Raw genomic sequence first — 13237 nt, forward strand, 5'->3', positions numbered from 1 at the left:
CGTGCAATTATCCCTTTAAAATATATTTAAAAGTAAAATATATTAATTAATAGATTATATTTTTATAAAATAATTAATATTTATTTTTATAAATATGCATTTATCATATTTGGAGGGAATGAAATTTGAGACGCTTTGAGCAAACGGAGTAACCACCGAGCATCATAGCCACCATCATTGTGGAAGATATTAGACAGAGGATTATCAGTATTAATTTATCTCATTTTGTTAGTTCATGCGCGTTATATAGATTATAACGTATCCCTTGACCTGTGGTATTGTACGATTTTATTTTATTAATAACACTTGCATTTACCAAAAAAAAAAAATTATCAGCACAATGAAATAATAATAATAATAATAATAATAATAATGATAATAACTTTATGAATATTTGAACATGTCCTTAATTTGACTTGCTTCTTGTAAAATTGCAAAAACGTGATGTAAATTGAATCTTTTATATTTGCTTATTTACACTTGCTTCCCTCTTGCACTAGTTAAATTGTAAACTTGTCCTTTCCCTGTTTTATTGGGGGCAATGTTCGCACACATTCCACATCAGTTGTACATGCAGAAGTTGGAGCGATTTATGAGTTTCAAAATCTCATTTATTTGGTCCGGCGTATTTTCAAAACATAGTTGTCAAACTCATATAAAATTAAAGTGAAGAATATAATTATACAATATAGGATTAATCGTATTGCACACTACATCGTTGGATTTATCGACTTTCAAGAATTGTTTTTAAGTCGAAGAATGATTGCATCAAGTATAAGACATTGTCTACTTTATTGAACATGATAAATGTGTGATTGGATAATTCGAGATTAAACGTAGAATAAGATATCCCGAGATTAATTACGTGGTTTACTCTGTTTGATAAAAATATTAGGATAAACATTGTCATATACATATTTGCAATTCGAATAAGATTAATTAACACCATGAAATATCCTTTTTATACATATTTTATTGTATACTATGTATTAATATATTAAATGTAATATAAAAGAAAATAAATAAATATATTATTTAGTATAAATATATAATTTATATTATTATCTACTATACTATATATTAAGGGAAGCACCTTCTCAGTGTTTTTCTTATTTTTGGTACGCTATTCTTTTTCTATTTTTTTTTTCCCACCCATTAAGGTGAGGCCCAAATGACAAATTGTAATTTTTTGCATGTCGTATTATTGTATTTTTTTTTACTTAATAAAAATTACCTTTATAAAAAAAAAAATCTAAATTGCTCGTTCACCCCTGTAAATTGAGCACATCAACTGGAGTGCAATCATAATTTCTTGTGTCGTTTAATTGATTTTTAATAATTACTTTTGGGATTAAATTCGTGCAAAATCACTTTTTAATAAAGAAAATTATGATTTCGTAAACAATTATGCTTTATCTAATTACCCAATATACGTAATAAATAATTTTCTAATTCTTTTATTAATTTTAATAATAATGTAAATTTTAAAATTTAATTGCAATTTATATTTGTATAATTAATTATACACTTATAAATTCAAACATTATAATTACCTTTTTTAGAAAATTAATTATCTTATAATCCATTATGCAACCCACATAATAAATTGGACAAAGCTAAAGTAGAAGTATATAGGAAAAGAGGGGGGGAAAAGTAATAATTATATTCGGTGGGGACGTAACTGCGATTAAGTTATCATAAATTCATAATTGCGTTCGAGGCTTTGGATCATAGCATAACTACATTAACTACCTCTTTACGCGCAAACCAACCCCTACGGGGGACGACTCCTCTACTTTCTCGTCAAAATTTCATACAATCGAATTCGTACAATCACACACACACACACACTCAAAGAGGCCGAAGCTTCAAGCGAAGTATCGTTTTCCCGAATCAGGCCCATCAAATTCAACTCTCTTAACAATAGTTGACAATCTGGCAGACATGCACATCATTATGTGTCCATGTCGCAGCAGCAGTTGTTGACTCTCCAAGAGTTCGAGTTTTTTCACTCTAAGTCTCTGAATCTGAGTTTTGTGCGTGTTTTACTCTCCGTAGAGTTTGTGGGACAAGCATAAGTCTGGCAGATTCTTGCTTTCCGTTTCTTGGTACTTCATCGTCACTGTTGTTTAGATTGTAGTCTGGGTCGGGAACTTTACTGCTTTTTTGTCTTATATTCGTGAATTACAAGCGGTTCTACTGTGGCATTTTGCTAATTTTGTAGGAATTTGGCTTCTGGGATTGCAATTTTTTTTTTCGTGATTTGTCATTGAAGGGCTTTGGAATTATGCCCGTGTTAGGAAATGTGTAGCTGTTTGTTGTTCTTGCTTTTGTGCACCAGTTACAGTAGATGGGCAGTAGCGATTCACACATGGTAGAGACTAATTCACATCTTGAGGTAGTTTTTCATTGTCTTTTTCTTGGGCCTGTAAATAATTCATGTAAATTAACTTGAGGCAGTAACAGTTCTAATAGTTTATTGAAGGAAATTGCGAGCCGATAGTTAGAAATCCTAAGTGAATGTGATGAGGATGATGTCTGACTTCACCAGGGAGTGCACTATAATTTCCGTTCCATATTCTGTTTCAGTTATATCTCTCAAACTAGTGTGATGATTTTAAGTTAACCTGATAAAAATATAACAGTATCAAATGCCTGAGACAACATTCATCAAAAAAAAGAAAAAAAAAAATGCCTGAGAAAACGTGTTTTGGATAATGTCGAATTTTCTTGGAAATACTAATGACAACTCCCGAGTGCTTGGTACGAGTCATCATGAGTAAGTAGACAGTTTTTGTTTGTCGAGTTGACGAGTCTCTAATTGATTTCTTATATAAAATCAAATCCAAGCATTCCATCAGTTTGATAGGAATAGTGATAATCAACTTGTGAACATGAACATTCTTGAATATATTATTCTGTATTTTCAACTTCATGATCCCAATTTTTATAGTTAAAAATACTGCAATTGTTATTTTCGGGAGGCCAAATAACATGATTTGTTCAACAGATGGGATCATTAGCGGGAAAATCGACACTGGACATTGAAGATCTGCGACTTGTCAGCCCTCAACCAATTGTTGGAAAGACATCTTCTCTGGAGATAGCTCCTCCGAGATCTTTCTTTAGTCCTGGAACAGAAGATTTTGGTTGTAGATCTATACCAAGTTGCATATTTCGCAGCACAAAAATTGCTCTGTTTTCCAACAAATTGAACTTGCTTATACCTTGCGGTCCTTTGGCGATATTAGTTGATAAGCTTACAAACCATCATGTGAGTTACAAATTTCTTCTGATAGCAACCGCCTTTTGATATCCTATTTTTGTATTTGTGCTGATGTAGCTCTTGGAATAATTTCAGGGCTGGGTTTTCTTCTTAAGTCTGTTAGGCATAATTCCCTTGGCCGAACGTTTGGGCTGGGCTACAGAGTATGTAATTGACATCTCATCATTAAGTGTGTAGCATGCAAAGTTCATATGGGTAGAGACATATGCAATGCTACTGAGATATGTGTTGAAAATATAGTTTGCTTTATGGCTGTTAACTGTACAATCATAGAGTGGAAAATATATATTTGGCTTCATGTACTTGCGAGTCAGTGCACTTTTTCATAGTTAACAAACTATACGAACTGGTAATTTTTTTCATCCCAGCAGAAATTGATCTTGTTATGTGACGTTTGTTTCCTACCGTGATAGTGCATCGCACATGAAAAGCATATGGCAGTTGTGTGCATAACAGGTTCTTCTGTTTGCTTTCGTTACAGTTTGATATGATTTTTTGCCTTCCTTTTCTTATGCAGGCAGCTCGCATTCTATACTGGACCAACAGGTTTTCTTCTACTTCCTCAGCTTATTCCCCATGCGAAAACTGGGAACTTAATTTATCTATTTGAAGGATTATTTATCAGAGCTTGCAGCTTTGCATGCATGTCTTGTTCAAAACTCTGTGCCTTTTGGTTGAGGTCGCTCGAATCAACTAATGGTTGATTGCCGCAGTCTATTTCAGATCATGCACTGATATGGATGATGTGATGTGAAAATTTTTCATTATGCAGGTGTCATGACACTTTAGTTGCTTACTTCCCATATTTATGGAACTTCCAGTAAAATTATTTAATTATGTGAAATCCTGGGGACTTCCATTTTTCCTTACTTTTCTTTTATGTGTGGGTTTGCCAAATAGTAATTATGCTTGGTCAATATGGGAAAGAAACACATTGTGGCTGCGAACAGTTATGCATGTATACGTGAGATTAATTAGAGATCAACATACATGCAAAAGTTACTTCCATATTTGAACTCCTGGAGGCCTTATAAATAGCATATGAGAAGTAAGGGGACAAGAACATTGCACAGTTTGATTCCATGGCCGAGCAGGAAGAACGATTGCTTATCCTGTCAATTTATGATGTTATAGATGCAATTAAAATAAGGGAAGGTAAATTAGAAGCTAATTTATTCAACTGTAAAGATGTTTCTGAGGTCATTACAGAGAGAAGTCCAAGCTTATAGCAAATACCACTACTCTTAATTTGGTTGGTATAACAAAGTGATAAACTGATATATTTTGCAATGGCCTTTTCTTGAAAATTTCAGTTGGGGGTCTTCTAAATGCTACTTTTGGTAATGCAACGGAGCTGATAATATCTATGCACGCACTGAAAAGTGGCATGATACGCGTTGTTCAGCAATCATTACTGGGATCAATTCTTTCTAATATGTTGTTGGTACTTGGATGTGCGCTTCTTGGAGGAGGAATTGTTCACTGTAAAAGGGAACAAGTTTTCAACAAGGTTGGTGAAATTTGTCCCATTGTGTCAGTGTGTTTCCAACAATTAAAAGAAAACAACCTTTTAAGTATGCTATTGTTTATCTGTTAATTGATGGTTATCTAACTACGAGAACTTTTCATTTTTTCATCACTTGACAGTCATCTGCAGCAATGAATTCAGGATTGCTTTTGATGGCAGTGATGGGTCTCTTGTTCCCGGCCGTCCTCCATTTCACACACACGGAGTTGCATTTTGGCAAGTCTGAGCTAGTACTTTCAAGGTTTAGCAGTTGCGTTATGCTGGTAGCATATGGCGCATACATTATTTTCCAGCTGACCAGTCAAAAGAACCTTTATAACCCTGTAAATGAGGTAGATGTCTCCATCATTGGGAAACCTCTCTTCATTTTGGAGATATTTTTCCCTTACTCATCTCCAATTTTTCCTAGAAAAGGGAGTGATAATGTATTGAAGATCATTTCAAACTTACAATCTTCTATACCATCTGGATTCTTTTGTGAGTTTTTGTATGTTCTGTGTAGTTCTCTGTAGACATAAAATAGGCAGGACAAGTTTGCTTATTCTAACACTGTACACGATCTATTTATGATATCAGTTAACATGAATGGTTCGGCTACTTCCATGTTTCTGGGTTTCTCTATTTATGAGTCATACTTCAGAATCTGCCCCTTATACTGTAGCTCTTCCTATTGAATGCACGGAACGAGAAGTTGGCCACTGTTAACCAACTTCACAACATCAGCATTGTTGAGCAATCTGCTTACAGTTGTTTATTCGTTTGTCTTGCCAAATCCATACATCACATTCTTGAGCATTTAGCTACTTCTTACTGTCGAGCTGATTGATTTGATTTTAGGAAGGGACTCAAACCGAGGGGGGCTCAGCTGACAATGAAGAGCCAGATATTCCGAAGTGGGAATCCATCATGTGGCTATTTATATTGACCTCCTTGATATCGGTTTTGTCAGAATATTTGGTTAATGCCATAGAGGTAACTGAAGTATCAATAAAAATTTTTGATAATATTTTTAGGCCGCATTCTTATGGAAAAACTTGGTAATATTTTCAGGGGGCATCTGTAGCATTGAACATTCCAGTAGCATTTATAAGTGTTATCCTGCTCCCAATTGTGGGGAATGCAGCAGAACACGCGGGTGCTGTTATGTTTGCCGTGAAAGACAAGCTTGTAAGTGTTATTTTTTCACAATTAGCTTGTAAGTATTTGAATTCTCATTATCTTGCTTGTGTCAAATTAAATTTCTCATTTTTCCCTCTATGCTAACAGGACATTTCTCTTGGAGTGGCGATAGGGTCATCGACACAAATAGCAATGTTTGGGGTATGTACTGTATAAAATACTTTTTCTACAAGCAACTTTTGAATCGCATAATCATATCTGAACATAGTAGCAGAACTTTGTTATTACAAGATGTCCCCACTGCACATCATGATAGTTTTCTAAATCCTTCAGCTTCCAATTTACAGTATTTTTCTGGTGATTCCCACTTGGGTTTTTTATCCTCGGTTCTTTCTTCTATGCTTGACCTAATTTTCATTAGGTTGATTGTTGTTGGTTCAGAGAGCTTCCATCGAACATCACTCATTATCCATGCATCAACCAAATTCGCTTTTGCATTCTATTATTGCCATTTATTTCTCTATTGAAGCACCGTCTAAATATCAAAACCTACCGGTTCTAATGCTGCAATAACTGCAGATCCCCTTCTCTGTGGTCGTGGGCTGGATCATGGGACGTCCTATGGACTTGAATTTTCAACTATTTGAGACAGCCACTCTTATTATGACTGTTCTTGTAGTGGCCTTGATGCTGCAAGTAAGCTCTCAAGTTTCATCAATTTACAGCTTGTACTCTGTTTTTCTGCGGAAGCTACTTTTCTGAATGTATGATTCTATTCTGGATTGCAGGACGGAACATCAAATTACTTTAAAGGACTGATGCTTCTCCTCTGCTATCTGATAGTTGCCGCAAGCTTCTTTGTACATATAGACCCTGAATCTGTCCGTAAGTAGCTTACTATCCATCTTTCATCAAAATTTTACAGTATCCAAGTGGTTCAGTATCTTTGTGCTTCCACGCGACTGTGAAAGCTATCATTTTCAATGCTAAATTGTAACATGTTGGAATTTTCATCTTGCAGAGGACAGACCAAGCATCCCTCCGTAAACACACAATGCCTGCTGATCATGTTTTGATTTGCTCCGGAAACGACTTGTCAAAAAGCAAGGAAAGTATCTATATACACAAATAAGATATATAGTTATGCAAGTGTTGCTTCCTGAAGCATATATTTGATGGGGGAGGTCGAGTTTCAACCTGGATATGGATATATGTATATATACATGCTGTTAAAAGTATAAGCTAAGAAATATCTCCAGTCTCAAATTTGCATACAATACATTGTTTGATCCCCGTTTTGATAATTACTTCATTAATTTAGATTTCATTAATCATGGGTTCAAACCCAAATGAGTTAAATAGGACGAAACATGCATGATAAATTAATACTATTTGTTAAAACTTAATAGTAAACTTATTTTTAATTGATTAAAATGCCCTCTGAGATATTTATTTATATTTAAGAATATACGGGATGTCTTGTGCCATAACCTAAGTATGTGCGTCAGTTGGGTGAGTGTATTTTTTTTAAAAAAAAAAAGAAAAATGAGCATACATGTCCCTTGAATCCTCCATCAATTATTTTCAACTCATGTTATATTTTCAGTTTTGGTCATTTTATTTTTCTTCATTTTTATTTAATCAAATAAAATTAATTTAAAATTATATGAACATCGAGTATGCTTCATTCGCTAATTTAAAATTAAATTCCAGAGATTAACTATAGAAGAAAAGAAAGAAAAAGTGAAAACAGCATATGTTTAAATCATCAAATATGAATCACAGATTATTATGGATGAGATCTACTCCATCAAGTTATATTATCAAAGATACAACGAGTTTTAAACAAGAAAATAACTATCATTTTATAATTAGAAAAAAAAATAGCACATGTAATACACCAATCATGTGAAAGGATTTTTTTTTTTTTTGGGGTACTATATTAGAAAATAGTAGTTAATTATATCTTTTTCTTAGAGATATTTTAACATTTTGTATATCTTATAGGTAGGGGTGCAAACGAGCAAGCTCGATAAAAAATTTAAGCTCGAGCTCGGCAAGCTTAGGAAATAAAGGCTTGAGCTTGAGCACTAGATCATGTGCTCGAGCTCGAACTCAATTAACTATTTTCCTGAAATATCTAAATTTAAAAATATGAACTATTGTACCCTATGAAACAGGAAGAAAATATTCACAAGAAGATCAAAACTTATTCAAAAATTTAAATATGAAACATGAAGAAAATATTCACAAGAAGATAAAAAAGAAGTAATACGATGAAATAAAATTGACAGCCATGAAAACATTTGGTCCAATCATTTAACGAGAAGCAACCAAAGTTCCAAACGACTACTTAGTATTTAAACTAACATAAACAAATTCAGTTCATCTAAATCTCATAACCCCATCAGTTCAATCATTTAGCGAGCAACCTATATAAGTAATCAAAAAACTATAACTTTACAATTGTATATAAAATTTACTCCCTTGTGATATGAGAAATAAGTAAAAAAATCTCTTACGAAAAGAAAAATAGTAAATTATCCTCTATGTTTCGGAAAAAGAAGTAAATTATCCCTTATTTAAATCATTGATTAGGAGGTAATTTACTTTATTTTTTAAAATATAGAGGGATAATTTACTAATTCTTTTTTATAGACTATCCATTCACTTCAGATGAGGTAAATTGCGTTTAACAATATGATAAAAGCCATCCAAAAAATGGGAAGACGAAGAAATGGTAGAGTAAGAGCAAAGGAAGTGGAAATTTGGTGGAGAATGCGTGCAAGTACTGAAAAGTCAACACACGCAACTAAAACACATTAATTTGCAGTTTGATGAAGTCGTGTTTTATCACACGTAAATTGCAACTTGCAAGTATCCTAATCAATATGAAAGAATTATGAATGAGGGAGAAGGTGTGTATGGCTTGTCACCACATGCACCAATTTTCTCTCAACGAAAAAGACTGCCCGGATCCCCTCCCTGTTCAATTCCATCCTTCCCTACTTTTTTGGAGGCATCTCAATATTTTAATTTACAATTTGGTATTAAATATGTATTACAAGATTTTACAACAATTAAAATTCTTTCATTTTGAATTTTTTGCTGACTTATTACCTCATTTGGAGTATTTACAAATGTTTTAGTTTAGATATTAGCAGTAAAACATATATTAAATTTGGGATGATTTTTGTACGGATTTTACCATAAACTCAACCTCTTTAGGTTATCCGTCCCAACCTTGTCCCAAATTCATCTCAAGATGTGTCAAGACTCAAAACTTAAGATATAAGCGTTGTGGTTGAAAATAGGAATTAATTTTACAAGGACTTTGTCACGGACTCTCCCTTCCAGATTTTCCACCCCAATCTCGTCCCTAATTTGTGTCAAGGTTCGCGACAGATGAATCCAACACAAAATCCATTTCAAAATTTGGAAACATGCAATTTGCCACGAATTGCAACAGCATGTTGTCCCACTAATTCCATGCTGCTTTTGCGACAAATGTAAGGGAAAATGTGTTCCTCAATGTTTTGCAACGGAATTTACGGCATCTTTTTGACCTACAGTCCCAAAATGTCGCAAATTCGTCGCAGTTTTGCGACATATTTTGTTACAAAAGCATGCCGAGGAAATAAAAAAATTATGCGGTGGAAGGAGAATATATATAGCCCGTGTGTAATCATAGTGTACACAAAAATTTAGATGTATTGTATAATTTGTTTGGCCTTCATAGTGTATTTATATGTACTGCTTAAATAATGATACATTTATTGTAGCCCACATGTACTAGTTTGAATTATGTTCAGTTGCAATTGTGTTAGTACTTAGGGGAAAAGTTTCATTAATTAGTTGTTGTGAGTTTGATTCTTACCCAAGTGAAATTCTAAGCTCCCTTCATCTCTTGTCTAAGAATGACAGTCTTTCTGTATTAAATAAGAGTAAATTATTGTTACTAAAACAAAGTTTGACATAATTATAAATATTTTTAATTATTTATAAAATTATACATACCCTCTCAAATGAAAAATAATTTTCAGAGTCCATAGAAAAATACTCTTACAGGTAATACACGCAACTAAAACTTATTCAAACTCTGATACTATTCAATAATATTTATAAATTTGGACTCATGTTTAATTGAAGAGTTATGCTTGTGGAAATAAGCGAAAAGTCTCTGTGAAAAAAAATTAATAAATTATCTTTGTATTTTGAGAAATGGAGAAAATTACCTATCCATCAATGGTTTAAGTAGGGGGATTTTTTTGCTTTATTTTTCAAAATATAAGGGATGTTTTGCTATTATTAATGGTATCTTTTTTGTATCAATAAAGCAACCACTAAAAAAAAATTAAATTTTCGCTACACTATAAATAACCACAACCTAAAAATCATGGTAAATCACAACTATTAACCATGGTTAAATAAAATCGAAGCAACAATTTAAATTTTTACCATGTTTAATTAATATTCGATATGGTTTTTTTAGCCATAACTAAAACATTTGCAATGGTTTTGGCTATGGCAAATATTTTGAACCGCACTTGCAGAAACAAAAGCTAATGGCTGTTGCAAAGTCATAATTAGTTTGTATTTACTACAATTTTTTTCTTTTGGTTATAATAATTAACTATAGCGAAAAATCCTATCTTTTTCTAGGGAGATGACAGAATAGAAAAACACAAGTACCCGAAACATGAAAGAAGTATTAATGAGGATGAAGGAAGGTGTATATGGATTGGTATGCATGAGGTGCACATGCAGCAATTTCCTGTGAAGTGCGAATATCTTAATCGAAGAAAGTTCAAGACGACTAAAGGGGTCTTACAGCTATATCAAGAAAGATGTACATATGTATATGACCAGCCACGAAAGGTCAATATGAATTAATTAGGCTACGGGTCCATCTATTTATATATAATATGTGTATGTAAAATGATGGGAGGGAAAAGGTGGTATATACTATAGCTAGGCTTTGAAGTTAGATATTGTGTGAGAAGTATATGTGAAAATGGGTAGAGTTTTGGGTGGTGGGAATGAAGCTGTAGGTTTTGTGTTTGAGGGGTCAGGCCTCATGTTCATGCTTGCCTTCTTTCTTTTATCCATTTCACTCATGTCTATGCTCATCTTGGCTTGCGCTGACGACGGCTCAGGCAGCCCTCGGAAGCGTCGCGATGGTGGCGGTGGGGGTGGAGGTGCTGACGACGGCTCAGGCAGCCCTCGGAAGCGTCGCGATGGTGGCGGTGGGGGTGGAGGTGGGTGCGGTGGTGGTGGGTGCGGAGGTGGTGGTGGTGGTGGTGGGTGCGGAGGCGGCGGCGGAGGTGGGTGTTAGATACACAAATCGAAGAAAATAATATTCTTGAAGATCAGAATATTGCAAAAAGGAGATAATTTGAAAGGAAAAATAGGTTGGAAGTATGATTATGTAGCTAGTGATTTGTTTGGCCATCATAGTCTATATATTTATATGTATCTCAATCTCAATAGTTACCTTGTCAATTAGTACTCTCTATTGTTGAAACATATATATATATGTGTGTGTGTGTGTGTGCTGATTAATGTAATTTATTGTGATTTTCATATTAATTCAGATGTAATTTTGTGTTGTACCCCTCATATTAGTTTGGATTATGTTCACTTGCAATTATATTAGCATTTAGAGGGAAATTTGCCTTTGATTGTTGTGAGTTTGATTCTCACGAATCAAAGTAAAACTTCGAGCTCCCTTCACCTCTTGTATGAAAATGGATTGAATTTTCTATTTTAAATTTTAATGCATTTTGTATTTTAATTATCATATACAAGTTAGGGTTAAATGTAATTTTTACCTTTTTGTGATGTGGAAAGTAAGCAAAGAACTCCCTGTGAAAAAAGTTTAGCAAATTATCTTTTATATTTTGAAAAATAAAACAAATTGCCTATTATCAAACCATTGTTTCACATGGTGTTTTTTTTGTCCATCTTTTATGTCACAGGGGGTAAATTGCATTTTACCATATACAAGTTACGTGTATAAAATATTTTCTCAAATAAAATAAATGACGTATTAATATTTAACATGTGGCGTTTTATATATTAAATGGAATAAAAGATGCAATAAGATTTTAAGGAGAAAGCATTTTTTAGTCCCATAAGTTAGGCCCATATCACTTTTAGTCTCATTCATTACAGATTAGCACTTTTAATCCCATAATTTAAGAAAATTAGTACTTTTGATTCTCATGCACTTTTTTATCTACAATTAATGATGTAGGTCACATGCCTAGCACGTTGCCCTTAAGTATTTTTGGTTGAAGGAGAAAATGGCCATTGTTCAATAGTAGCATATGAGTAGGTTTCATTTGACCTATTTGATTCACTTATAGAAGACATGATTCTTTGTATTGCTTCTAGTTGGCTTCAACTTATAGAAATATAGGAAGGATATGATTCAATTTTGTGAGAGAAAAGAGAAATTGCTATGTTTTTTACCCTAATTTCCTTCAAAATTTATTTTTTCTCCTCAAATATAGTTATATTTTCTCCAAAAATGGTCCCAAGCTAGAAAACAAACCAATTCTCTCTCCAGCCAAAAATATTTAATAATTACATGCTAGGCACGTGCTCTACACCATTAAATTATAGACAAAAAAGTGGATGAGGACCAAAAGTGCTAATTTTTATAAGTTACGAGACTAAAAGTACTAATTCCGTAATGAATGAGACCAAGAGTGAAACGGCCCTAGCTTATGGATAAAAAATGTTATTTCCCCAAATTAAACTAAAAAATCCAATGTGATCCAAGAATGACAAGTTTTTGTGTATTGAATAAAACTGAGACTCGTGATCTACACCTTATCATTAACTTAGAGTACCCCTTTTAGTGTCTCACTTTTTATTTATCAACTAATTTATATGTTTTTAAATATTTAATTAATTTACTTATTAAATTCCCACCCTCTCATTCTTCTGCATCCCAATTCCCACTAATTTTACTTCTTATAATTTTTTTATTTTTCTAATTATGCACACTCATTTGAATATGTCTAACGCCCACTAATATTAATAAAAGAGTATGATATTAATTCAAAAATCATACACAAGAAACTGCAGTGTATGTATGGAGAGGAGTTGAGAACAGAATAAGAATGCAGAAGAGAAAATAAAATTAATTAATTTAAACAAATATATACACATACATTTGCAAAAGATATTTTACAAGAATCTTTTTTCCTCGTTTCTGATATCACAAGAAGGTAAATCGAATTTAACCCATAGTTATACTTATAAAATATTCATCAAATGTGAAAGAAGAAATCTGG

General features: G+C 33.1%; 1 protein-coding gene across 1 annotated transcript; it reads left to right on the forward strand.

Annotated features, from left to right (window-relative positions):
* The first annotated feature begins 2120 nt into the window (after positions 1–2120).
* Positions 2121–7210, forward strand: LOC105165536 (vacuolar cation/proton exchanger 3). The gene is made up of 12 exons (XM_020695095.2): positions 2121–2398; positions 3011–3274; positions 3362–3429; positions 3804–3832; positions 4600–4796; positions 4934–5146; positions 5652–5786; positions 5865–5981; positions 6081–6134; positions 6513–6629; positions 6722–6818; positions 6955–7210. The coding sequence occupies exons 1-12, from the start codon at positions 2351–2353 to the stop codon at positions 6978–6980; spliced, it is 1365 nt and encodes a 454-aa protein (XP_020550754.1). The 5' UTR covers positions 2121–2350; the 3' UTR covers positions 6981–7210.
* Positions 7211–13237: the final 6027 nt, after the last annotated feature.

Source organism: Sesamum indicum, linkage group LG12 (assembly GCF_026168435.1).
Source record: "Sesamum indicum cultivar Baizhima isolate 11 linkage group LG12, ASM2616843v1, whole genome shotgun sequence".
Lineage (NCBI taxonomy): Eukaryota > Viridiplantae > Streptophyta > Magnoliopsida > Lamiales > Pedaliaceae > Sesamum > Sesamum indicum.

What these genes read in the sequence shown, in the direction of transcription:
- LOC105165536 (XM_020695095.2), top strand. Translation starts at nt 2,351, where the DNA reads ATGGGCAGTAGCGATTCACACATGGTAGAGACTAATTCACATCTTGAG. An exon ending in ATTCTATACTGGACCAACAG is followed by an intron (nt 3,833 to 4,599) that starts GTTTTCTTCTAC and finishes TGAAAATTTCAG; the next exon opens with TTGGGGGTCTTCTAAATGCT. An exon ending in TATAGACCCTGAATCTGTCC is followed by an intron (nt 6,819 to 6,954) that starts GTAAGTAGCTTA and finishes TTCATCTTGCAG; the next exon opens with AGGACAGACCAAGCATCCCT.